The 26,861-nt window shown below is 36.4% G+C and overlaps 1 protein-coding gene across 1 annotated transcript in view; it reads right to left on the bottom strand.

The window, feature by feature from the left end:
* The window catches only part of FRY (FRY microtubule binding protein), a gene marked incomplete at its 5' end in the record, with an annotated part of 202,829 nt that overhangs the window by 78,197 nt on the left and 97,771 nt on the right, over nucleotides 1–26,861 (bottom strand). The window contains 16 exons of the mRNA XM_082304133.1: nucleotides 558–718; nucleotides 2,737–2,909; nucleotides 3,110–3,201; nucleotides 6,530–6,587; nucleotides 6,777–6,901; nucleotides 7,665–7,854; nucleotides 8,184–8,443; nucleotides 10,237–10,323; nucleotides 11,208–11,390; nucleotides 12,510–12,765; nucleotides 17,097–17,204; nucleotides 21,628–21,760; nucleotides 23,470–23,641; nucleotides 24,972–25,058; nucleotides 25,995–26,103; nucleotides 26,596–26,699. Of these exons, the coding sequence (XP_082160259.1) occupies nucleotides 558–718; nucleotides 2,737–2,909; nucleotides 3,110–3,201; nucleotides 6,530–6,587; nucleotides 6,777–6,901; nucleotides 7,665–7,854; nucleotides 8,184–8,443; nucleotides 10,237–10,323; nucleotides 11,208–11,390; nucleotides 12,510–12,765; nucleotides 17,097–17,204; nucleotides 21,628–21,760; nucleotides 23,470–23,641; nucleotides 24,972–25,058; nucleotides 25,995–26,103; nucleotides 26,596–26,699 (2,298 nt within the window). The remainder of the gene's footprint in view (nucleotides 1–557; nucleotides 719–2,736; nucleotides 2,910–3,109; nucleotides 3,202–6,529; nucleotides 6,588–6,776; nucleotides 6,902–7,664; nucleotides 7,855–8,183; nucleotides 8,444–10,236; nucleotides 10,324–11,207; nucleotides 11,391–12,509; nucleotides 12,766–17,096; nucleotides 17,205–21,627; nucleotides 21,761–23,469; nucleotides 23,642–24,971; nucleotides 25,059–25,994; nucleotides 26,104–26,595; nucleotides 26,700–26,861) is intronic.

The following is a 26,861-nucleotide window of genomic DNA, read 5'->3' as shown; positions in this document are numbered from 1 at the left end:
AGCTTCAAAATCAATTCAAATACACAGATTTTTTAATAGTATCTTTCTGCAAAAATTAAAATTGTTGTATACCAAGTGATGCAGCTTATATAAGTATATAAGCTATTATTTTCCCAGCTTACTTACGTGGGTGAGTTGCAACTAGTTTTGCCGCAGAAGTATTTTATTATTATTGACCATGTCTCCAGGCAAGTGTGGGAGACAGTCCTGAGATGTGCATGTGATACTGAATTGGCACTATATTTAATTTCAGAGCCTAATATCCTCTGACTGAATCTGATAACCTGTTCATGAACAGCTCCATAAAATTTTAAAATGCATTCTGGTTTTGAAAATAATTGGCCTTGAAAAGTGTCCATAAAGAAAAAAATGCATAACTTCAGTGGCTCATACTGCTATATTCTATGATACCACTGTACATATACATATGAGTATACAAGTTTGCATCAAGTATACCGATTCAAATTTCTGTGAAATAAAAGGAAATAAACCCCACAATTACTTGTATTTTGACTGGAAAATTGCTATTACTGATTTTGACAGTAAAACTTTAATACCTTTAATGCACAATACTGGTATCTTGTAATCTGATGATTTCTATCACTGTAACGGTCCAGCGGTGTGAACATAATACTGAAAGGTCCTGCCCACTGGCTGAATAAGATGAACAGGTGATGCCTCAAGCTCTGCTGAGGGAAGAGGAATCTCCTGTGGTGAACTAAGTGAACAGAAATAGAAATAGTTGTGATTTGTTAATGTTAAATACACATTCATGTGGCAGAGATGATACATGAATTTGAAATTTCTACAAACATGGAGTTTTTCTTAAATGTTCAGTATACGCTTACTCCAAAGTATCTAAGCTCCTTTTAAAAATCTAAGTTAGTGAAGAAGATGCGCCTTATTTCTAAGAACCTTCGGTTCTGAATTAATGTGTATTTATACAAACATGTACGTGTTTGTATACATTTATACAACATGTATATGTACTGACTTTAGAAACAGCATGCAAGAAACTAATTATAGAATCAGGCTTTTCACTGCCTCTTGCATTCCTTTAATGGTAAATATTTACTTGTTTTTTTGAATCCTTTAAATGCAAGCCCAAACATACATATATCTTATTCTAATACCGTAATAGGTAGGGAGAAGAAATAGAAGAAACTTGGTGCCTGCTTGTTTATGACAAAGATGGGGTATATTTTCTGAACAGCTGAATTACCTGAGCAAATGAAAAATATCTATGAATTCTTAACCATGTGGAGAAAAAAAAGATAAATCTTTTAAACAATAGTTTTAATTCCCCAAAGCAAAACGGGATGGCAGAGGTGGTACTATGTTTATTAAACAGACTGGCAAACTGCTACTGGACAATTATTTTTCATCTATAAACTGTGCTGGAAGCCAACAAAGTCTAACTAGACAATACTAACGCAAATCAATATGGACAGTGGCTAAAGATGATAGATGTTGACACAATAAACACTTGTTTGCTAGGAGTTACATGTTATGGCTTTGTTATTGATATATTTTAAAGCTGTCTTGCTAGCAGAAAATACATCTCTCTATAGAATTACACACTGAATTATTGAGATGCAGCAGTTATTCTTGCATTCTCTCAAAACATACAACATGGTTGTTTCATTGTGGAAAATTCATACAACGTGCAGTCCTTTGTCATGTGCCTTGTAGAATGTGAGAATAAATGCAAAGAGGAAGGCCTTTGCAAATACTCCTGGCAAAGCAACTACTAAAGAAATACTGTATTGTTAATGAGCACCATTCAGAAAAGGACTAAAGGAAAGAAATTCAGTATTTTGTTTGTTAACAGCAGCTAAGAACTTAACACCACTCAGTTCAAAGGGAATTTTTTTACTGTCTTACATGAGAATAGCAGGGATGCCATTTTTTCCTTAACTTGTTCAACTATTATATACTTTTTATGTATCATACAGCTGAAAGCAACTATATGACTTTAACAAAATTTGCACACTGGGAACTTACATGAAAACATTTGTTTATTATTTATTCCCTTACTGTACTCTTTTGAATTCCTTCTTATTTGTTGCTATCAATGTTGTTACGTCCTGTCATAAATGACCTGGAGATAGCAGATTTACGTAGAATGAGTAATCTCCAGACTTTATCTTCCAGTAATTATATGGACTTTAAAGCAGATTTTTTTTTTCTTTTTTTTTTTTGCTAATGGAATTACATTACATTTCTGAAGTGATCTTGCAATATATAAAAATCATGAAATGAATTGGAGAAATCCCTGCTATACAACTGAAGTCAGGTAACATGGGATACAGTCTCAACTCCTCAGGCAAGTTTTTCACTACATGTAATATTGTACATTTTCTGCACCTACCTATATTTTTCAAGGTCTGTCTGAGTTTATGAAGAGTCTGGCAATAAAGGCGAAGGGAAGCAAGTAAGGCCTTATGTCAAAGAAATCTGGAGGGCCTAGAGGTCACAGAGAATTTCTTTGCTGGGCTTTTGAAGAGATGTTTCTTATATATGAATACTACAAGCTTCAACAAGCTTTACTGGTTTTTTTTATTTGACTCTTAATAGACTTTTGAACACATTTTGTCCACATTCCCCTTTACATTTGTTATATGACAATTCACAAGCAGTGAAAAAAGCACAGAAAAAAAAGAAATAAAAAATTACTTTTCCAATACATATATTAAATGCAATTTCATAGTATGTTGAGATAATTTAGCACCATACCTGGAACACACTGAATCAAGTTGGCAATCATTGCGCTGAAATGTGCTCTCATATCCTTAAGAATTTCCACTTCTTTATCATTTTCAGCCTCCAGAAGCATGCGAGTCAGATCAACATACTCTAAGAACAAGGCTCCAAGGGCTAATGTATCTCTTTCTAAGGCTCCGTTTGTACTAGCATAAAGGAAAGTTGTACATTAATATAGAGTAACAGTGGAGTTATACTACAGCTTTCTGAAGAAATGCATAAAAATCTCTCCATATCTGATAGATTACACAATTCTTCAAAGAACATACCGACATAAACTCAGTGTTATAAACACTGAAAATTATTTCACTTAAAGATCAATATTTATGATGAGCGATAGTCCTACCTGTCACTTATAACACCAGCATCAGCAAGTAGTTCAAAAATGCGCAGTAACTGTAGTCTTAGTAGATCTCGGCGTTCTCGACGTTTCTTGTTCTTGAAATTTAAAAAAAAAACCAACCATTTTTTTATACACATAGGTGCATACATTAAAAACTAGTAACTTCAGAAATGTCACCACAGTAGTGAGATTTAAGAATTCCAGTTCAAGCATTTTCTTCATAAAGGAACTTGACTGCTTTTGGATATTTCATCATAACACTGTGCTTATACATCAACACAGAACTAAATAAGATCAAATTTTTGTCTTTGTAACTGTTCTTGAACAAACTGTTAACAACTACCTTAGTCCTCATTGAAAATGTGGAAATGAAATAATGAAATACTGGATAAAAACTAATTAACACTCAAGGTTTCCCTACCAAAAACCATGCTATCTTCAGGTAGCAGGGATATTCACGTTAGCTTAACACCATCTAGTTTGGGTGCTGGAAGCATTGTAAAGTGCAGAACAGATATCCAGACCACAGGAAAATATTTTAGTGATTAGCCAGTCTTGAATTTGGTAATGCTGCAGCTACATAATCACCCATATTCAAGGTAGCTCCTAACAGACACCGCTCTAGTACACTCTTGGATGTGTTGACTGCAGTGGTTGTAGACACAGTTAACGTACTCCTCCCATAGAACAGGACTGCACTGTTGTTAACCAGTTCATTGTATCTCATTGTCTTCTATAAAGCTGTCCTTTCTGTCTTCTATCTTGCCTTGAAAGATGTGAATGCAACAAGGCCTGTTCTTTGCTGAAGGGCTAAATTGACTTGTTTCTTTGTATCCTGCATCTCCACTAAGCAAAAAAATGTGAGAAGGTCAAAAAGCTGCTATTGCACTCAAAGAAATTTGCTGCCAGAACAAGAAATGCTCAGAGAAAGCTCAGATTTTCCTCTTCAGAATGTAAGCATGGCAATACTGAGTCAGATCAAAGACTCATCTCTTCTGGTATTCCGGCTCTGCCGGTGGCCGGTAGCAGATGTGTGGGAGAAGAAAACGATACTTTCCCTGGTCTTCTGACCCAGAACTGGCAGTCTGCAGCATCCTAGCCAAAGGTTTTATTCAAATCATTATGCTATTTGATTTGTCCTATTCAGAACCCTTTTTTTCTCCGTTTACACCTTAAAGGTCTCAGGAAGCACATGTAGAGAAAAAAGCAGTTTTAGTGTAACGTAGTATTTAACAGGCACAGCTGCCTCCTGAAACAGTGTCAGAGGCAATCTGGCAAGCTCTGTGCCAGTGCCCACATGGCGGATCTTGTGTAATGTCCATTTTGGTTTACCCCTGCAGTTCTTGGCTCTGCTAGTAATCCTCTTTCTAGTCATAGCATATGTCACTTCAAGGACGTTATTTCTGATGCGTTGGATACCTGCCTGCTGACATGGAGGCCTGCCATGTTCTTTACAGCTACACAACCCATACAGTCACTCCTGGGTTTACTGGTGGTGCTGCTTGCAGGAAGGTGGCCCAGTTCAGAAGCCCAGTATCAGGAGCAATACAGGAATTAACATTGCAGCCTCTTGTTCTCATATTCTGCTACTGACATTTCCATGTGCTAAATTTGCTCTTACAGCATTCTGTAAACCTCTGCATTCTCATGATTCCTTTCCTGAGGGTAGACTGGATACGCCTGTCTCCAGAAAAGGCCTTTCAAGCCTAAATTGTCTTCAGTGGTGCACAGGCAGAAATGCAGAGGCAAGTGGCTGCATTAATGTGTATTAATTCACTTCTGCCCAGTATCAAAACAAGTGACCTTCAAATCAATGACTTCATAGGGATGGAAGGCACACAAGTGAATTGGGGTGTGAAGCAACATGGTGTGGAAATGGTAGTGGACGTTTGCCAGACACAACTATTAAGAATTGTCCACGTAAAACTTAACATGAATGAAGCGCCCACCAAGTGAATTAATTTATTTCCATACTGGGCAGAGCTGAGAGCCTCCGTCTACCTATTAATGATTTAACTTCCTCCTGACCACCATTCTCTGCGTGGCTTCTGCACCAGGTCACCACAATGATACCTTATTGAAACTGCTTTGGAGGACAGAGTAGTGAACACACAGTTTGAAATCCCTTGAGAACCAGGTAAACAAGCCTGGGTAGAGGACAGTATTAACGCAACAACATCGCTTTCTGTACGCAACCGTGCAGACTTCTCAGCAGAGCTGCATGGACACAATGGCTGTGTCTACACTGGTAAACCGAGAAAGGGACTGTTTGTGGCCCTTAAGTCAAGTAGCACAAGCTGCCTCATATTCACACTGCTCCAGAAGACCTCAGGAAGGCTGGCTATGTCCATATTGCCTAGTGGGACTCACGCAATGCTTCTCTGGCCCAAGGCATTATCACTGTGTATTTTCTTATCACAAACTGCCTGCTCTAACCTGAGGGCTGTACTGCAGCCACAGCAGGGGTTTTGCAACTTGGCTTGTAGGCTGCTGCACACAGGGAGGTAGGGGATGTGGGGAAGCCTATCAGAGCAAAAGCAGCTGGGGTAGTTTGGAGGACTGTGTCTGGTGGCTTGGTGCCTGCTGGGGCTTGCTCCTGGGAGTGAGCTACCTCCGAGCCATCTCAGATTTCTGTCTTTGAGCCAGCTGGAATGGTCCAAAACTGAGCCAGGGAGGGAAAATTGAGCAGAACGGCAACTCGGATCCAGTATCAAAGCTCTCGCCATGGCCTTCCCATTTAGCTGCATAGACACATCCTGTGACTAAACTGCTTACTGAGGCTACAGAGTCTATCACCAGAGGTTTTTAAGAGCAGTTTAGACAGCATCTGTCAGGAATGACACAAGACTAGTTCATCCTCCCTTGGACGGGTCGGATGATCTGTTGGGATCCTTTCTAGCATACTTTCTATGATAACAAAAGAGAGTAATATAATGAAGGTGAAAGCACTGATGAATTTGTCAGTTAACCTGTTGTATTTAGAATGAAAAAAAGTAGTCAGTTGAAGTTGAAAGAGATGACCCTGCCTACCCTGGAAAGCAAAGGCACATCTGAACACTGCTGCGAAATGTGCTTGTAGCCCAGTTGTGTTACAAGGTATTTTTTCCAGATATTGAAAGTGTATTTCCAATATATCCAAGTTCCATATGAGGAGGTTCCATATTTGACTGGAAATTATTCCTCAGAATGGTTCTCTATATTGTACATTTTGTATCACTGATAGAGCTTAAATTTAAGTAGGTTTTAATGGAATTATTTTAAGTTATGTTCTTCTACACAATTAATAAAATTCTTGTTGCACACAGAGCTTAACTTGTTACTTAGTGCAAAAGAATACCTTTGCATTTCAAAGAGACAGAATTACTACTTTTAAATTAATTTTGCAGTTTAAACAAACTAGTATATTTAATTTCTGTAACTAACCTCTGGTCTTCTTTCTAGGGCTTCTTTCATTAGTGGGTGAAGTTCTTCTACTAATTCCCTAAATTAAAAAAAAAAAAATCTTTGTGAACAAAATCTAGTCTCCTCTGAAAAGCATCAATATTTTATTCAATACATAAAAACAAATTTCTAAGGTGCAAATAAAAATTTGAGTATGTTTAAATTACAACAAAAATAATGCATTTAGATTAGATGCAAATAATTGAGAATATGATAAGTGGGGAAGTACCTGAAAACAAGGGAATTTGTTCTTCCAAATCCTAAAACAAGTGATTCTGTTATTTCTATGCTTTCAAGTCTCATCAAAGGCACTAGCTGCTTTAGTAAGACTCCAACAGATGGAGTTCCAATAGCCTAAAATATATTAAGAAATTATTGGCATTTAATTGTCAGGATTATCAATATTAAGTAAATACATTTTTTTTTTACAAAAAACATTGTCCAAGAATCAATATGTATTTTAAAAATGTGCTGAAATGATTTTACTATTATGGATATCAATACACCAGTCTAACTGGATGTCCGCTACATCACAATCATCTCAATAAGGCCTAACAAATAAATACATCTGGGAAATCTCTTTGCTTTCATAGAGATTATTGTAATTTACTTAATTTGTTGTTTCATTAAAACATTCCAGTAATTGCATTTGTGGAGCTACTGCTTCTCTCAGGTTGCTACTACTTGAAACTGTATTTCATATAATATTCCTTCATGTCTGACAGGCATACAATGTTTATTCAGAAACCTGCCTTAGTGCTTAATAATGTTATAAATTTACAAATTGGAGTGCTCTACAAGGAAAGAAAGGGGATGACAAACTAAAGTTAACTTCAACACATATGTCCAGAACGTCTATATTTTAAATATACATCACCCAGAATGTGAAAAAAAAAAAGTAATATTTTGAAAATGCCATGGCTGTTGCCAAATATTTATTGACACATCATGTCGATACAGATTACACAGATGTTTTAATTGTTAATTATGTGCTTTGAGCAGTTTGCATATATCAAAATATTCCCCTAACTGAAAAACTTTCATCAGGATATTTTGCATGCAGATGCAGTTTAAAACTCTCCTAAATGAATAATTTGTTTGAAACAGGATGCATCACCTTATTATCATAGTTCACTGTTCCATCAGGAGTGGTAGCCATGATCTCTGGTGTTGAAGCACGCAAGTGTCCTGGGCTCATAATACTGGGCTTTGCTACTCCAAAACAGAGAATAAGATAGTTTCTCCACAAAGTAACATAGTTGTCTCCACTGCCTGCTGTACTTGTTTTCTTTGCATTAACAGGAATACTAGAATTTTAAAATAAATTAAAATTATTAAAATAATTTCCCAGTCTTAATTATACAGCATTTTAAGATATTTTAAAAGGGAATAAAACATGCTATGTATCCACCAGCCACAATTCAACATGACATGATACATGGGAAAAAATCAATGAAGGTAGCAAACTGGAGTCTTCCACCTTACAAATTGCAATTATGAAACTCAAAACAGAATGTCTGGGTGGCACCTTGCTATAAGGACTTACAGACTGATACTGAAACATGAGACTAAAAAAAGTTTGTATTAAAATCATACAACCCATAAAAATGAAAGTTAAATGCAGACTGCCACTTACTTTGGATCCACAAGAGGCATTATCAGCTGTAGCCTTGTGAAAGCGTATGGCCAAGCATAGCTGAGAGCTGTAGGACAATGTTTTGGTAAATTCTCCTGTCTAAGAAAACTGAAGAGGCAGAGAACCCATGGGTCTTTAACGGATTGTGCAAATATCCAGACATGGGAAGGACTTTTCACATCATAATGGCTATTTACTAGGACGGCATTCCACTCCACCAGCCACTGCAAATCCACGCTGTGTGTTAATGGGATTGTTGTCTATGGAGAGAAAAGATAAAAAATCACAGTGACAGTCACTTATTTCCTGCCATATCCCCCCTCAGTACTTGTCTTCATTTTCAAGCTCCATGGCCAACTTCTGTTGGATTTTTTAGACCAATACTTTTATGCTTCCCATCACACTGCCCTTTCACTCAGAAGGAGCTTTTTACAAATGCTGATAAGAGCTACCTCATTATTTCCTCTCTGGTTCTTCCTTAAAGCCCCTCTTTACTGCAATAGGCACAATAACTGGCCCTTAAACTCTACGATAAGTAATGATTATGCTGACCAATATAATTTCATTGTTACTTTCTATTCTCATTGCTGCCTGCACCCATCCACTGTTTCTTCTATGACACTGCAGTCTGTAATAGGTATAGACTGTCCTTATGTTCATTGTCTGAACAGCCGGACAGAGCCTTAGCCTATGATTAAGACTCCTACATGCTACGACAACATGATAAATACCAGTGCTATTAATAAATACCTTCAGAATTCATCAGGGTATTTGAATATGTGTGCAGGGAATTAAGAGGCTGAAGCAGGTGCTTAAGCAGTTTTAATCCACTTTAAATCTTGCTACCTTCAGTGGCAAGTAGGGTTCTCACATCAACAAACCATTTGTCTACCGTAATTTAAATTTTGTCTTAAGATAATAACTTTGTGGAATGAAAACTTAAAACACATGTATTTTGGCATCCTTATTATTCACTTATTATTTCTTATTATTCAGGCCTCAAATAGGATGTAATGTTGCCTGCATCCTGCATCGACTGTTACAAAAGTAATCACTGAATTACCACTCCCTGCTGTACTTGTCAGAAACCAGGTACACAAGCAACACATTTGCTTTGCTATATTATTAATGCATAGAATTCAAGCACAAAATCCAAACCTTCACCTATGGAAACTGCAACACCCAAACCCAGCTGCTGTTACTTCAGCTGAATTTCCCAATTCCTGGGTTACAGACTCACAACCTCTTGCTTGCCCAGTTTCTGATCCCTCAACCTTCCTGTTTTCAGCTGCACAGTGGCCCGACTTCACCACCAGTTCGATGTCCCCTTCCTACCCCAGGAAAGGGCACTCATGTGGCAAGGACCGATTGTTGCTTTAAACTTAATCAGGTTGAAAAGTGCCCAAAACTGTTAAGTTTCTGCTCTCTGGACAAGGGCACTAATCTCTAAGATAGTATGCAAAACAAGTTGCCCTATGTATCAGTTCTTCTGCTGATACTTTTTCATTCAAAATCCTTTCTGCATCTCTGCTTCCTCTGGTGGCATGTTATACACATCAAGCCCATGACCGGGCAAAAGCAGAGATTCACCCCAGCTGTAAATTACTCTGAGCTTAGGCTTAGGTTTGCAGGCAAGGCCACTTCTGAGCATGCAGGGGAGCTAAAGCTTATTCCCTCCTGGAACAGATGGTAGCAGTGAGTGACTTCCAAGCGCCCCAAGCATTAGGTGGTGCTGGCAATAAGACTTTCTCAACAGTTCTTCTGGATGCAGGTCCCAGGTCCAGCATCTAGGTAGTTTTGATTATAAATTTTGTTGGGTTTTTTTTTTTTTTTTTTATATGTAGTACCTTCTATATCCATAGTAGGATTATTTTCATGGAACAGATTGTCTGGGACATTGTGGAGCCTTGGAGGTCTTGGGTAGATGGCTGGAGCCTTAAAGCTGTATAATTTCTTTGATTTCTAGCAGCTTTATTTTTGGTATTTCATGTCTGATATTTGTTATGTCCATGCATTAGATAAACACTAGCAGTAACAGTAAAGTAGTACTTACTGAATCTGAAACAGCCACATGAATAAAACTTTCAAGAATTGAAGAACTCAACTGATCCATGACATCAATCATAGGCCTGTCATCATCCTGCATAACAGAGAACACAAGTTAACTGCTCTCCTGACCAAATTATTTCCCTTATTTTTCTGGTACATGAAATAGAACCACCTAAAAATTATGACATGAATCTAAAATGGTTAAAAAAATTAATTGGCAACGATGAGTACATTTCGTCTTTTTCATATTAAGCTCAGAACCAAGTCCAGGCTGCAGTTTGAAATGAAGTTAATTTGTGGCTATAGCTCACTGCTTACCAAACAAAACCACATATCAGAAAATCTGAAATGACTTTGGATAGCTGGTCTCAAAAGACTGAAAAATTAGCTTACTGTTTATTAAAGCATTCCTTTGCCATGAACACACATATTTGTGTTCTTAGGCATTTAGATGGCTCACTGAGCTGTGACCGCCAACACACATGACTCTCCATATTTCTATATCCATAAAAAAGACCTAGAGGTCTTTACTATACAAAGAAAATGTATGCGAATAATCTTAAATGTGTCTTATACTGTGTTTTTTTTACAAAATGGTATGCTGTAGGAATGAGTTTCATTTCCAATACGAATTTATAATACTGACAATACAAAAATGATCCATGCAGTAAAAAAAAAAGGTTTTACAGCATCTTTTACATTCACTTCATGCTAAGGGAAAATATTAAGTTGCTGTACATGTTTCCTTTCAAATTCTTGTACAGGGCACATGTTATAAATATTACATTGTTGAGTACACAGAAAGGTTTACAGTGTTAAGGCAAATAGAAACGGTAAGCTCAAACCAAATGCTTTTTTATAAACTAAGTGCATACCTGCTACACCACAGCAATTATGTTAAAAGCAACTGTAATAGCAGTTTTGAGCTTTATCTTTGGAAAATTTTAATGCAAAGTCAGAAAAGGAAAATCATACCTCTGCTTGGCCAAGGGCCAGGAATAAAGCACGGATCTCTCTGAGGATTAAAACAGCTAGTTTACGTGTAGCAACCTGGAAACTACACAGCAGAACCAGTGCAAATCCTTCGACTGCATGTAGTACGTTAGAATAGGGGCTTCTTTCAGACTGTATCCTGTGGCTGGATCCATTTGGTATCAACTGTAGAACAGTGCAAGGGGGGAAAATGGAGTGATGGTGTTTGAAAACCAGGTCTCCAAGAAATATTCTATTGAACAAGGACATATAAAGAAACAAAATGCAGAGGCCATGTAAATGCTGAAGTCGGAGACTGACAGCATTCTCTCAAACAACCAGGTTTTGTTGCTTTAAGTTACCTTGTTCCACAAAACCAATATATGAGCAGAGTCCTTTGGCCAAACCCCTCCCTCTAGTTTGCAATTCAACTACCTGCTTTGTTCCATCCTCCACTAAAAAAATGAATGGGTAAGTCAGACTATGAAGACTTCACACTTTTTCTACTCCAGATAGCAGGTCCTCAGGTCCTTCTTTGATCCTGTAACAGGCAACACTTTATCCTGGTAGATGGCCTCTAGAACCTCAGCCCATCAGTAAAGCGTAACAATATTTAAAGAAAGAAAAATATGCGAAGCTCTCCCTTTTCTACATTTTTTGTAATACTATTATTATCTATTAATTAATGGTCCTCTGAGATATAAAGCAGACATCATGCTTGCCCAAAGGAAAAAATTTTCAATCTGATTGGGTTAGGAGATAAGAAGCCTGAAATTCATCTCTCATAGTGAAATTATCTGTGGGACAGTGCAGATTGGAGGAGCATGAGCAAAGCTGTTCAGTTCTCAGAAATGTCTGTAACACATGGAGACAGCAGGCTGTAGAAACAATTGGGTTCTCTGATGTTTTTGAATCAAACAAACGGAATGGCTACAGGAAGGGAAGATCCACGTCACTCTTCTCAGCGTTCCCACTAGCATTATCAATCAGTTTCAGTCCTGGGAAAATGTCCTTCTGCCACATCTACATACACATATTTCACTTTATGTGCTTTTGTTGATGTGCGTATTTCAGTTTGACATGCATTCTCTTATGTTGCTCAACAACAATAACATCTGCTGTGTTACACAAGGACATAGCTGTCCTCAAAAGACAGCTGAACTAATTACCTTAAAAAAAATCTTACGCAGTGAATTCTTCTCAGGTGAGTAAATACAAAATACATAAACCACAGTAATACCAAGGAACATAATTTCTGCCTTCAATTAGTATAAATGTTAGGACACAGATCTCTTGATTTCATACCTCTGCAGATCTGGTTTTTGCCTGTTCAGAAGCTTTTCCTGGAGTGTGTATTACAAGCTTCCATTGTGTAAGCAACTGTAGCAGCAGCTTCAGTGAAGTATCAAGAAGGGTATGATGCATATCATTCACTTCACGTAGCAGAAAATTAGTAAAACCAAAGAGTACATCCTCCCGCCAGTCAACAAAGTCAACAAGTAGACCCTGAAGAGAATTCTGTGCAATATGTCGAAGTTCATCATCCATATGGATAGACAGCCTGTAAGTAAAAGCAAGTATCAGGTAATAAAAATCTAAGGAGTGTTTATTGTGGTAAGGAGCATATGTTTCTCGGTAGCTTAACACTGACAGAAAATTCCCAATGACAATGTAAATTTCAATGATGCTATCAGGGTTTCATTATTACTGACCACAATTAACATCCTTAACTTGTTTTTATACTGTAATTCTTGCTACAACAGCACCTGAACATATTCATGGATCCAAAAGAAGTCTTTGTTTCACTCTTAAAAGATAGTATCTTTAAAGTACATAATTTGGCAACTTTGCTGTCTCCCCGAACCAAGTATACTTTTGATTTACTCCCTTATAAAATAACTTCTATTTAGTTACGATAACAAAAGGCTTACAGGTTAATACATAATTTCACAATTTATGTATTTATTTGTTTACTTTCAATATAAAAAAAAGGAATCACAACACCTCGGCTGCCTAACAGTTAAAATGAATCTTTAGCCAATCAGCAAATCACAATTATTGAACGCAAATCTTCAAAAGAAATAAAAGGAAGCATCTGAATTAAAAAAACTGCTTCATGTTTTAAACAAGTTAGGACTGGGAAAAGGGGAAAACAGCCTCAGGACTTTCCATACTTTTAAAAAACATATCGGACACCCCCAAAGTCCTTCTGAGAGATGGTGCAATTGTAGATCCCATTTTCAAATTTTATTTCCTTCTGTATTTGCATCATGTTGAAGTTCTTTCCAACATAAAAATTCTATATGCTTTCTTTTCACACAAAAATTACCAAACCACTTCTGTGTTGGTAGCTTGGCAGAATAAAGTAAATTCAGATCAGTGTGTTCTGCAATTTTTGCTTCATTGCCTTTACAATGTATTTTGGTTTTATTACCCATGAGACAGTAATTTTCTGTAGCGTGTTAGAACTCATTTTCAAAGTATTTTATCTACATTTAATCTACACAGTTGAAAATGAGGACGCATTATAAACAAATGGACAGAAAGCTACGAAAAAAAACCCAAAACAGGCAAATGGAGTGGAACCAAATTCCATTCAGTTGGAAGTGCATGATGAGATGCGGCTCACAACAAATTTGTTTCATTATAGCTGCCTAATTGGGAGGCAGAGGACATTTCAGTTAAGTCAAAGGAAAGCAACTGCCATGAGACTTCACCTCTGGAGAATATGACTCCAAAAATAACTGTTACGCTTTAATAACCATGTGACTTTCTATATAAATTTGGAAACACAGTATTTTGTTGTGCTAAGAAAAGACCATTTTTGTCTCCTCTTTGGAATGCCAAAACCAGAAAAACAAGCAAAAGCCCTGAGACTATGATTAAGTCATCCATGAAATGACTTCCACAATGACACAAAGTAATAACAGAAAAGAGCATACAAAAGACATACGTCTCTAAGCCCAAGTTACTGTGCAACGGCATTACCAAATGAGATGAAATTCAAATTGAGCATAAGAATGCATCTATGTATTACCACTATATGACAGGCAGCTTGAGAAAGCAAGTAAGTGTTTGTTTGTTTGTACCTGAGTCAGTTAAATTTAAGACCTACTTGGGAATTTTTAATGAATGGTTTCAGTGGGCAGTGAAAGGGCAAAAGGTACAGTATACACTTGACATCTGCTTTATGGCTTATAATTTGAATACAGCTGTTCTGAAAGAAAGTCTAGCTGCTGAGTTGCAGAATCCTTCTGGAAAAAGCCAAAAGACACATCTGCTGTAAGGATGAAGAATTCAAACCAAACTGTGAATAAAAGAACCCATTACCCCAAAGATGTTATTTTATCTTTAGTGAAAAGAAAATATTTAACAACTTTCCATCCCAACAACACAGCCCCACACAAATCCGTGGCAGAATAGCTTCTTGGGTTCTTTTCAGAAACAGAGAGGAGCTGAAGTCTCACCTCTTCAAAGTTTTTTATCCTTGTATTGATTTCAGTCTCTGATCCAGAAAAGACACAATATTGTAATGGAGTGTTCTTTAGAACAGCACAGACTTACCTCCTGGGACTACTTTTTCATAATTGGGAAAAGCAGTCAATCTGGACCCAAATAAACATGGCATAGTACAGAGAATGTAGAAGCAGCTCTGGTGCTGGGGTAGTCTGGAGACTTAGATCAAGATTAGGCCAGGTATTAATTCCTTAAACAGTTTATTACTTTCTTCTCTGCAGCTATATTTTTGTAAACTGTTTTCAGTCCACACTGTCTCAGACTAAATAGACGTAATTCTTTCAACCCACTGATCTTTCTTTCTCTTGTTCTCTGGTCAGTCTCTTCTTCAACTGCAATGCCCCAGTTTGGATGTTGTTCTCCAAATCAGGCATCCTTGCTACTGATTAGACCAGAAGAATTTTTTCAAAAAACTTTTAGACTTATTTCAATTTATACTTTTGAATAAGGTTCGCCTTTTCATAGGAACATCACTTCTTTTTTCATTTGTGTTCAGTTTGTGATCCTGCTCTGCAATACTGAGACACTACCCAGTTATTTCAACACTATGCTATACACCTCCTGAACCATGAACTGTCTGTTAACTGCTTTCCAACCTGTTATGCATCCACTTACTTTTACCTAAATTGTGTTTCCCTTGCTTATACTTGAGAATCTGATTTAAAACAGTATCAATGTCTCAAAGATGCTGTAGCATGAGTACATTTAGGAGATGAGAACAGCCTCCCAAAGGTCCTCTTGTTGGGGAAAGGCTCAGCATGTAATTACTTCTGAAGTTGCTCTAGAGATGCTGTCCTCAGCTTCTCTTGATGTCTTCTCACAGTCAGAGTCAGATAACCCAGCAGACCTACTGCTTGCATTGTCCCAGCATGGAAATTACCCAGGAAATGCTCACAAACTGATTGTGGCTGAAGAATCACAGCTGACCTTTTCCGCATGAAGTGTGATGATAGAATAAAGATAGACCAGTGGTTATACTGACAGTTGTGAGCCTTAAGGAGGGAAGCACCAATTTAGGAAGAAATCCACATTAGTCTCAAAACTTTCTTCAGTGTAGTGACGGGTCAGACCTGGACAATCCTCTGTGATTGAAGAGCTGTGACCAGAATGGATATGTGCTTTCTACCAGCTCAGTTAAGGCCATTAGTAAGGATAGAAAGCTAGTTAAAATATTGGATTAAAGGAAAACATGTCGTTTTTCATTTCCCTTAAGCAGAATTGATGCTACTATTTAATATGGTATCTGTATAATTTGATAACGTAATGGTTTAAGACAACCCACAAGTGATTTATAGCTGAGGATGTAAACACAAGGAAATCAAGCTGGCCATGCACCACAGCACACCTACCCTTGGCTGCAATTTTGGCTTGTTCGGCTATCTGCACTCTTTACTGCTAGTAGAATTAATTGTATCACTGTTTTAGCACATCACTGGGAGCTGGGTGTTCACAGAGCAGAAAAAACTGCTTTTGCATGTAACCCTCTGACTCTCACACCTGCCATTCCTCACAGATGTTTCAAAAGCAAGAACAGAGTGGCAACGGTTGCTTTGTCACAGTTACCAGAGAGCAATACGCTTGCAAAGGCCTCATGGCTCAATTTACCACCATAATCCACTTACACAGTTAACACATGCTGGAATCTTTGACTTGGATACTAGAACTGAGATGTAACAGACTTTTCTGTACTGACCAGTACCTGTTATCATAATTATTTGCAGTAAGTCCCTGATTTGATGTCCTGAAACCAAAACTGTTCTGGCCGTCATGTTGTAGACTACCTTCTTCAGTGACGTGAAGTCTACCTAGATAAATTCAATGGACCCCAAGCAGGGAGGATGTGAAATTTAAACTTATCCTTCTCTTTATTTTTCTGTCTTGTAGTAAAAAAAGAAAAAAAAAACTAATTATTTATTATAAATTAAAAAGTATTTAATGTGTATCTAGCACATTCTGTTTTATCAGACAGACATGTGGGCATCATAAACCAAAACTAAACAGGTATCTCCACATTTTTCCACTATGCAGAAAAGATGATCTCTCTTGTTAATTAGAATGCTGTGATGGTTAAAAAAAGGCAATAAATGGTGAATATCATGAAGAATGGTGAATACCATGAAGAATAGTGAATATCATGTAATCTACATACTGATAGAAAAGAGTTCTGGATGACGTATCTAGTCTCTTATAAAATTAGGAGTCCATAATATAAACATGATGCCTGTAAAAAGATGCTAGGACTTCTATGTCTTATCCATTAATATCAGATTACTTTTTATAAGCATACAGTTTTGTCTAAGAAACAGTTACGCATTCTGTGGCTCCATTCTTCATTCTGTTGCCCTTGAACAGTCATTTAATGCTTGAACAGCTTACCTTGCCAGCAAGTCGATCAACTCAAGTTTTGACATTCCATCAGGAAGCAGTCGAGGAATAGCAGCAACACATGTTCTGAACAGATCGATTTTTGGTTTTCTTTCACCACTGAAAAATTAAACCAGAATTTTGACTAAAAGTTTAACAAGTAACTGTGTTAAATGATCCATCTACAGTTTCTCAGAAAAGGCCTGGACATAATGGAGTGCCAGAGACGTACTAAGAACATCAGGACAGAAAGCTAGACCCTATAAATGAAATAAGAAGGAAACATGAAGAAATGTTTCCATTGCATAAATGGTTTCAGTTTTGACATTTTTCATGCATCGTATCTATGTAGTGCTTGAAAAATCAATTATTACTGACTCATTTGTTTCTCTCTGAGAGGAACTGACAGATATATCAAGATGGAGTTATAATGTAGAGGACTTCCTCCATCAAGATCGGCATTTGCGTGATGCAAGCTTCGGATGAGGCAATAAGGAAAAAGCTGGGGTGTCCCCATCACAGCGCAACTGTATTACACCAGCTGTATAAAGCAAATAGCAGATATGTAAGAAGCACGAATAGCAAGACTGAAGATCCAGACAGTTGCCTTCAACAGGGCACAGATCTGTGGAAATCGCACACCACACATCATTACACTGAAAAAGAAGCATAATTTAGAGGTAGGTATGGCCAGAGAGTTTCTGTTGATCCTTGCCTGAGATAGCAGCACTTTAGCAACCATTATCAACTAAAACATATTTTAGTAGCCCCAAGGCTACTCTGATCTGTGGAATGGCTCAACTGATCCCTAACAGCCTGGGAAAGTGATTGAGTCTAAAGTTCAGCATTAACCAAAAACTGGGTTGGGAGTCCTTAAGTTTTCTAAAAGGAGCTCAAGTTTCAGCTGCTGATTATTTTCACAACAGATGCAGTTGTTTTCTGACTTGTTTCCAATATTTTTTTTTGTAAGAATGCAGATTGAAGAAGTCCTTCAGACAGACCCCAAAATGTGGCGTTTTATTTGCTCATTTTTTAACTCAATGATCTATTATTTGATGGTTGAGTATAGAGGAAGTAACCAAAGCACAACAGCATTTCAAACGGTACGGTCTTTCCCACAATATTACTAATTATTAGCCTGTAATATGAACCAAAAGAGCAAGGTCCTATTTAGGCACCCTACTATAAACACGCAGAGAAAGACTGTTCCTGCTTTAATACGCTTCTGATTGAACTAGAAAAGAGGGGGGGGGGGGGGAAGAGACACCAAGAAGCATTGTGAGCTACTTAATACCACACTGAAATTCAGTGACAAAACAGAAAATGAACCTCGTTTTCCTGCACCCCAGTCCAATGCCCTGCTTACTACATTACTCTGCCTCTCCACGCAGCAGAGGACATCATTGCATTTGGATACCTTACTTCTGTGTTAAGTCACAGAGAAAGCTTGAATGTAATACCATCTCACAAATCTAAAAGAAGATTTATAGAATAACACTGAGCATTCACTGAAATAATGGGTACAGAAAAGGCATAAATTGACAGTAGGCTTACTTAATTGAAAGATTAAAGACATTTTTTTAGTGAATACCACTCTTTCTCTTAACATCCTCTTATCAGCTTGGATATGTATTACATTAACAAAATAATACGATGATATGATTTTAATCTACTGACTTAAACTGTACAATGAGGGGAAACTGTTTTCTTAGAATGAATTATCTCTATCTCATTGTACCTCTATCCTGTATCCTAACAGATAGAACTTGAAAGAAGGTGTCAGCAATTGTCTTGAAAAAGATTAAAATACAACATCTCATCTGAGAACTTGGCTATGAACTTTGAACTATTATTGCTAATGCAGATACTAGTTGCAATAATAACTTGTGCAAAATATTATATTTTTATAGTTTTAAACAGTAAAGTGTTATTGGTAATTTTATTTGCAGGCAAACCAATGAGTATTCCTTGCTGACTTGAAATGGAAAGTGAACTTTACAGAGTTTCCTTATTATCAGTCCCCAGCAAGGGTAAACAGCTTGTGCATTTAAAATGGAGGCATGTAAAATAATAGTCTGAGAGGCAACTTATGAACGCAAATGAATAATTATTTATAAATATAAAAACTGTGGGTGTTCTGTGGCTTATCAGCTGCTCAGAAGACTAGCAGGAGGAGATCCAAATCTGAGGCTCAAGTTCCCAACTTTCTGAGCTACCAGGCACAGCATGCAAAGTGTCTGGCAAGGGGGGGCCTCGTAGGGCTCTGCAGTCATCTCTGGCTGCCTCAGGATCCAACAGGACGAGCTCTGGATGAACACACTGACAGCTGTCCTCACCTGGAACCTTGTGTTCCCATGCCAGCAGTATCAGATTTTAGTTAGGTATTGTCAGTGAAAATCTTTGAAGTACTTGCAAGGACAGGTTGGTATGTTAGAAAAATTGATGCCCTATTCTGACTAGATGTTGGAAAGTAATTATAACCTGTATTGAAATTCATATCCCAGTGGAGGATGCAAAGCACGCTCCTTAGTCAGGATTTTAGTATGACTCTTCAGCCTGGCATTTACTACTTCAACAATAAATGCTTAAAGGATCAGCCATTAAATACAGAAGCATGTCTAACACTGCCAAAGAAAACTCCAGAATCTGTACACTTTAAAATGTTATGACTATTCACTGCCTAGCTACTTGCCTCTGATTCTTATTTTATTTGTTATTAAAAATATCATTATGATGTTCAGTTTATACAATAACATTAACTACATGTAAATATGACAAAAGCCAAACTTTAAAATATAGATAAACGTAGTGCTGTATCTATGTATTAAAGCCCATAAGAACTCAAAATAAATACATAACTCTAGTGAAGCATGAAGTTCTGTGAATAAAATGATAAGCAAATACATAAAAACAATATATTGGCTTTTCCAATTATCATGCACAATGCAGTTTTTAAAAGGGCCATTTAAAATGCTGACAGTAACAGCTAATCATGTTTTTCAAGAGTTCACACGATTTTAGATTGACTGAGAATTAAGCATCCCAGACAATTTTTTTCCTGGAAGAACAAGCAAAAATGTATTCTAACGTGTTTTGCCTTTCAAGTGTGTATATTAAATTACAGCTCATCTGGATATAAAGCACAATGCAAAAATACAGTAACTTACATGTCTACATCTTCCAACTTTAAAATCTTTATGTCTCTGACAAAAGTTACTACCAAACCATAAGACTTCCTGAAATTGAAAACTCTTTTAAGTCTATTTGTTCACTGCCTCTAAAAATAAACAACACTGATGATAGTGAGAAACCACAGAAAGGACATTTACAGCTAAGGTTAAGTACACTTCTTATCTAAATGCTCAAGGTTTTACTATGCAATTATCTTTTGGGAATAAAATGTGAGTTTCAAAACTCACTTTCCCTCTCGCAAAAGCCTGGATACCCAAAATGGTTATGAAAACTGGCTGTGAGTACTGAGCAGTATACTGCGTAGTACTATAAGAAAAATATGAAATATTATCGAATAGTAATATTGGCATTTAATACAAATAAAGCAAGACAATGCTGAAGACACAAAGAGTTTACAATGTCATCTACACAGCCACAGCAACAAGGGCAGAGGAATTACATTAAAACATAAAGATTATATCAGCTATAAAAGGTAGTTGAATTTGGCCACTGTAGTCTATCATCTATCACTCAAGGTATTTTTAGCAAGTTGTCTTTTTTTTTGGACAGTATATGAAAAAAACAATCTCGAAGAGACCAATGTCCTTTTCATTACACCTCAAACTTTTTCCAGGGGTTGTTTCTCTTCTAGCATAACTACCATGACCACCCTTCTAAAAGGAAAGATATGCAACGTCTCCTTACAGTTGGGATCTTTCCAATCCGTGCTCTGCATGTGTCAAATGATGTCTCTGCATCTCTAAAGTCTACTAGATGTCCACCTCACTAGAACTCTCTCCAGGAAACTTCCCTCATTAATAATTTTGGATGAGCGTGTAAAATGCTGCTGTTCAACACTGCTTGAGACATACTGGTTTGATTCTGCTCCGGTGGGGTACTGCTTAAATCCAAGACTCTTATCACAAAATGACTTGGGTTTTTAATTAAGATTTGATTTTGATTACACGCATGAATAGTAATGGGAATTTTGAAAGATTATTATTAATAGGGATTTACAGAATTTGTTGCATTCATTTTGAAGTTCAGTGATGCAAATATACCCTGAAACAGTGTTCTGAGCATAGGCTGCCAGGTTTTCCACTCTGGGCTTTCAACTTCTACCATCTAAACATTCACAGGATTCACACATGATTTTGGCTACATCAAGAGCATCAGTTCAATTCCAAACACTGCAACATGCAAAGAAGTACAATCAACTTGTCATAAACAGTTTTTCGAAGTCTATACTAATTAAGCTAAATGTTCCTTTTTCTTGCTGTTTCTCTGATGACTCATGATAGACAGAAATAGAGGAAAAGTTCTGAAATCACATCTCAATGTTTTATGGAATTTACTGTTCTTTAGCACTCACGTAATCATGTCTTCAGGTTCTTTGTTAAGCATCTGTATGTTGGTTAGCATCATGCACCGCCCCACTTCCTTGTCAAGATGTCTGAGTATGTTGTCCACGGCTTTTCTTACTTGAGAATAATATAATGACATACCTGCAATAATAGGCATTTTTGTATAATTTGGGACATTTATAGATACATATATTCTGAAAAAGAAGGCTGCTTACTCATGCTGTGCTGAATGAATTAAGAAAAATGTTTTCCTCATGAGATAGCATATTCCACTAGTAATGACATCCTGATTCTGAGATGGAATATGTTGCCCTTTCCAAAAAGAATGCTATTGTATGTAAAAATAGGCCAAGTGATATATATACACACACACACATTTTTCCTGGAGAAAAAAAATTTAAAAATACCTAGTCAAAATATGTCCCCACATAGTCAAATGAAGCTGTACAGTTTGCCAAGTTATACAATATATTTTGTGACTTTTCACGACAGAAGTAAAAGCTCTGATCCAGTAGAAAGGTTTAAAAACTACAGGAAAAGAAAAAAAAAGGAATCTGAATGAGCTCTCCTAAAACTTATTTGGTATGGAAATTAATGGCATGACATTTTTTGTGAAAAACAATACTAGACATACAGCTTTACAGCAGCTGATGGACATCAAATACTTTAAAAATAAAACTTGAATTAACTCTTTTTATACATTCACCAAAGGTTAAAATTTTAAGTTTCTTAATGAAATTTTATATATTAACACTGAACAATATATTTTTAATTCTCTGTTCTCTAGTCAGTTCTTTTCCTATTTCATAAAGACAATGTAAGCTTAGAATTTTAAAATTACATCAATTTTCAGATCTGATATGATCAACAATTCAATGGTAGAGTAGAAGGCAAAAGAAAATATAGGAATTACCTAGCTTAATCTTACATGTTATATATGGAAACTAGAATATTGCATCACAAAATAGTGAAGAAATTCCTGATAAAATATCAGAATTCAATAGTGCAAATATTTATTATCCAATGCATGAGGAGTAACCAAAATGAACCGAATTAGCAACAGCACTAAATACTATGTCTGTTGTACATTTTAACAGCAGTGGGTCCTACATTGCTTATTTTCTTGATATTACTACAATGATGTAGCAACATTACAACACAGGGCTTTGTCACTGGTGTAGAAATATGTAGACTTTGTTTCATTCGTAACTTTGGGGACATAATGAAGTGCTAAGGTGAGCAGCCAAATTTACTCTTTTGCCAGCAAAAACAGGCATCTTCAGGGCATGATACAGAAGCTCTTTTCCTACAGCACAGGATTCTCTCTCTACATTGACTATGAAGGAAGCCCAAGGTAACAGTGCTTTTAACTTAAGCTCTGAAGTTCAGCTTTATTTTACATTTAAAAGTTTCTGCCATTTTAAAAATTTCACTTGGTGTGAGATACTGAAATTAAAATGAGGATATCAAAGGAATCTGCTGGTTTTCAAAGCCAGTACATTTTCTGAGCACAGGCACTGTTTCTAATAAGAAGAATATCCATGAATAAACACAGTTATTCAGCAATGAAAGAAGCTAATTCTTAACTATCTGTGTAGTTAATGCCCCCAGAAACACAGGGTTGCTACCACTTGTGTAGCACCACTGAAGACTTTTCCTGAAAGTAATTAAAAAAACAAGTATTTGTCAATCTAAACCATATATTTCATTAGAATGCACAGTAAAGTAAGTGTTTACAATAAAGAAATCAACTGAATACTTAACAACAGTAAATTATTCTGCTCAGGTACTGAAGACTTTTTCACATTCATTCTCATCCACGTTTCTATATTGTCTGTTCTCTTACTGACCTATCATTTTAGCTTCCTCCTCTGTAAGAGTTTTGCTCAAATACGTTTTCTTCACTCTGAGAGTGTTTCCAGAGGGAAGGACAGCTCCAGTCACTGGCATTGGAGGTTCACCATCTTTTTGCTGCAAGCTATCAGCGATTACCAAGAAAGCTCTCAGACCAATATTCATTCTCTGTAAAGTTCAGAAGATGAATGAGTATCATAATCAAATAATCATATTCTACTCATATTCTTCAATCACTTTGAAATTTTGAGTATGTACTTGCCAGCATTTTTTCTGTGTCTCTGGTACATTGACTAGTCTGATGTATTTTACAAAAAATGCCCATGAAATAAATTGTGAATTCATATCTATGAGCAGTGCTCTCCCCTCTCAAAACTTTATTTCTAAGTATTTTCATTAGCACATTATCTCTTTATCTTCAGGACAAAACACGTGGATTTCACCTTGAGTTTAGTAATACAACTTAACCGGACCTTCAGTTAAACACAAATGTCCTAGGTAGTCATTATGAAAAAAGATCAATAACTGTCTCGAAAGGCCCCAGGGTTGACCATACTGTGTGAAAAGTCTGGAATGGTGCTCAGCGCCGAAACTGCAATGTGAAAACACTATGAAGATGAGGCTAAGTGACTTGAATGTCTTCAGGGAATTCACCAGAGGAAAACTTGCAGGCTTTGCATTGCAACAACTGAAAGACCAGAACATTTCAACTTCCCAGGAACATATTCCAAAAATTCAGAGGCTGTCCTACTTACAGTCTCCCAGAGGTACATTTACATAGATTATGGGTATTTTTTTAGAATGCCGAAGTCTATGTACATCAAAAAGTAGCCCGATTATTTCATTGTTTTCAGACTTACATTTTCAAATGAAAATGTTTTCAAAATTATAGACAAATACATTATTTTCAAGAGAATTTTTCATTATTTTACCACTTATTTTTATTTATTTTTTTTTTTAAGTTTTTCAAATTTCTGATAGCTTTCCCGAGGGAAAGCACTAGGAAGCTGACTGATAACACTAACACTAGTAGAGCTTTACCAGTCAGAGTGGTAAAACTTTGTTAGAGTTTTTTCTTTTTTTTTTTTGTCATCTTCAATTCTTCTTGCATCATGTACTCTTTTAGTAAAACTGTTTTGAAAAACATAAATTGTTACAGAAAATTTATTTTTATATTTAAATAGTTTAAAGCATTGCAGATAACAGCAGAGTGATAAGGAGATACTGTCATCAACAGCTTTATTTATCTTTTTCTTTTTGTTTTATACATTTGCACTACATCACATTTGATAATCTTCACTGAGGAAACATGAGACAGGCATAAACAACGTGACATTTCGCAGATCAAAGTCCACAGATGTATTTTACCAACAAATAAAGTTCAAGATGTGGCCTGAAAACTGGGCAAAGGTGAAAGCATGCTTAGAATGTAACCAGAAAGTACATGGAGCACAATACAATATATACTAACTCAAAAAAATGCAGATGCACATCATACCTCAGGGTTGAGACTGAAAGCTTTTGCTGGTTTTCCAACACAAAGGAAGTCAAAAATAATTTCTTTCATTGCAAAATCTAAACGTTCCTAAAATAGTAAAAATATTGCAAATCATTAAGCTGCTCACTTCTGCTACTTATTTTCTTTAAGGCAACAAAATGTTGAAAACCAGTTTAATCAGGATTTATTTACATGTACAGAAAAAACAGATTTCCAGAAGTATGCAGAACGTATTATCAGATCTAAGCTTTCAACACTGCTGTATGTTGACAAATTCAAAAATTTATAGCATTTAAATAGAAAATGATCCATTTTGGAAATAAAGCTTTTAATTATTTCATTTAAATTGTGGTAATTATGGTACTAACATAGTATTTTACATAAAAGGAACTTGTTCACAGATGGCACAGTTCAGGGAAGATTTTAAGCATCTGTTTAATTCATTTTTATTCAGAGACTTTAAGTATGTGCTCAAGTGCTTTGCTCAATGGGAATGTTTTCTGAATTTAAGTAATAAAAGAGAGGAAACTTCCAGCACTGAAGGTTAGTTTATTTTAGCAATTCCCATTTGAACTGATGAAAACTAAATGTGTCAACTACATGCTGAACTTCATTTTCCTCTGACCTCCTGCTTTAAAAGCAGTGCAACTCATTGTCCTATATAGTAGGAATGATTCATTATCAGGACAAAATATGGCTTATTATTTTTAACTTTATGACAGTCAGAGCCTGTCAACAAATGCATTTTCTGACTTGCTGGCAATTCCAAAACTGACAAAAAATACATTTGACTCGAAGTGAAAACATTTTTATGCATTTTCAGTGGAATGAAGTGAATCAAAACCTGTTGTTCAAAAGAAGCCTGCCCCAGCTCAATCTATAATTTTTCATTGCCTAGATGAAAGATACTGACAGTGGGGTGGCAAAAAATTCAGACAATAGAAATTTATTTATTTGTTCATTTGTTACTGGGAAAACAAGTTATTCATTAATTGGAAAGACATATGCATGTCTCTCCCATACCTGTGCAATAAACTGTATTATCTTCACAAAGATGTTTAAAGGCATATCTCTTGGCACAACACCACGGGACCCTTTTGGGAAAAGTGTTGTGACAATAGTAATAAGTCGACTGTAAAAGAAGGAAAAAAGCATTAGATATTTCTGGACCTTGCACACCTTCACTTACTATGAAATGCAAGTTGGAAATCCTACTCCATTTAGAAAGACTAGAATGTATTTCCTTTGAAGTGAAAATGTAATAGGGTATTTTGTTCTGATCCTTTGCTATAAATTCAATGTAATTATTTCATTTCATTACTACATTACAAGTAACATTAAACCAGACAATGACATGCCACTACAAAAGTATTTCTAACTGTAACAAGGCAAAGAATGATTTTTAGTTCTTCCAAAAGCAGAAACACTTTATAAAATAATTTTCATAGGTAGGAGAATAACTGATGGTGCCACAAAAGGGAGTATTTTGTTGTGCACAGTTGAGCTTTTTATTTCAGAACAGGAACAGGTTCAATTCAAAGGAGTTCAGGAGAACTATAAAACTTCTTCACTGGCAACATCCACTCAGCAAGGCCTGATTATCATTACAAATACAGCATCTTACCTTTGGGTAGCTGTGTTGCTTTCACATTTAATTCTGATCATGTAAACCCACAGTAGTCTGTACAGAGATTCCAGTGCAACTCGAGCCATTTTTGGGTCCTTATTCTAGAGAAATATATAATGTAAGAATAAACTTCAGGCATAAATTAGAAAGGAACTTCTGCACTTAATGGATGTCACGGTTCAGAGTTCTCATAATGACACTACAAAAAGATACAGCCTCACAGCTGCCCAGTACCCCAGTCCTGTAGCTGCAGGACACTTACA

This window comes from Platalea leucorodia (assembly GCF_965183815.1).
Source record: "Platalea leucorodia genome assembly, chromosome: 2".
Lineage (NCBI taxonomy): Eukaryota > Metazoa > Chordata > Aves > Pelecaniformes > Threskiornithidae > Platalea > Platalea leucorodia.
The sequence above is the reverse complement of the archived record's forward strand: the minus strand, read 5'-3'. Positions and strand labels throughout refer to the sequence as shown.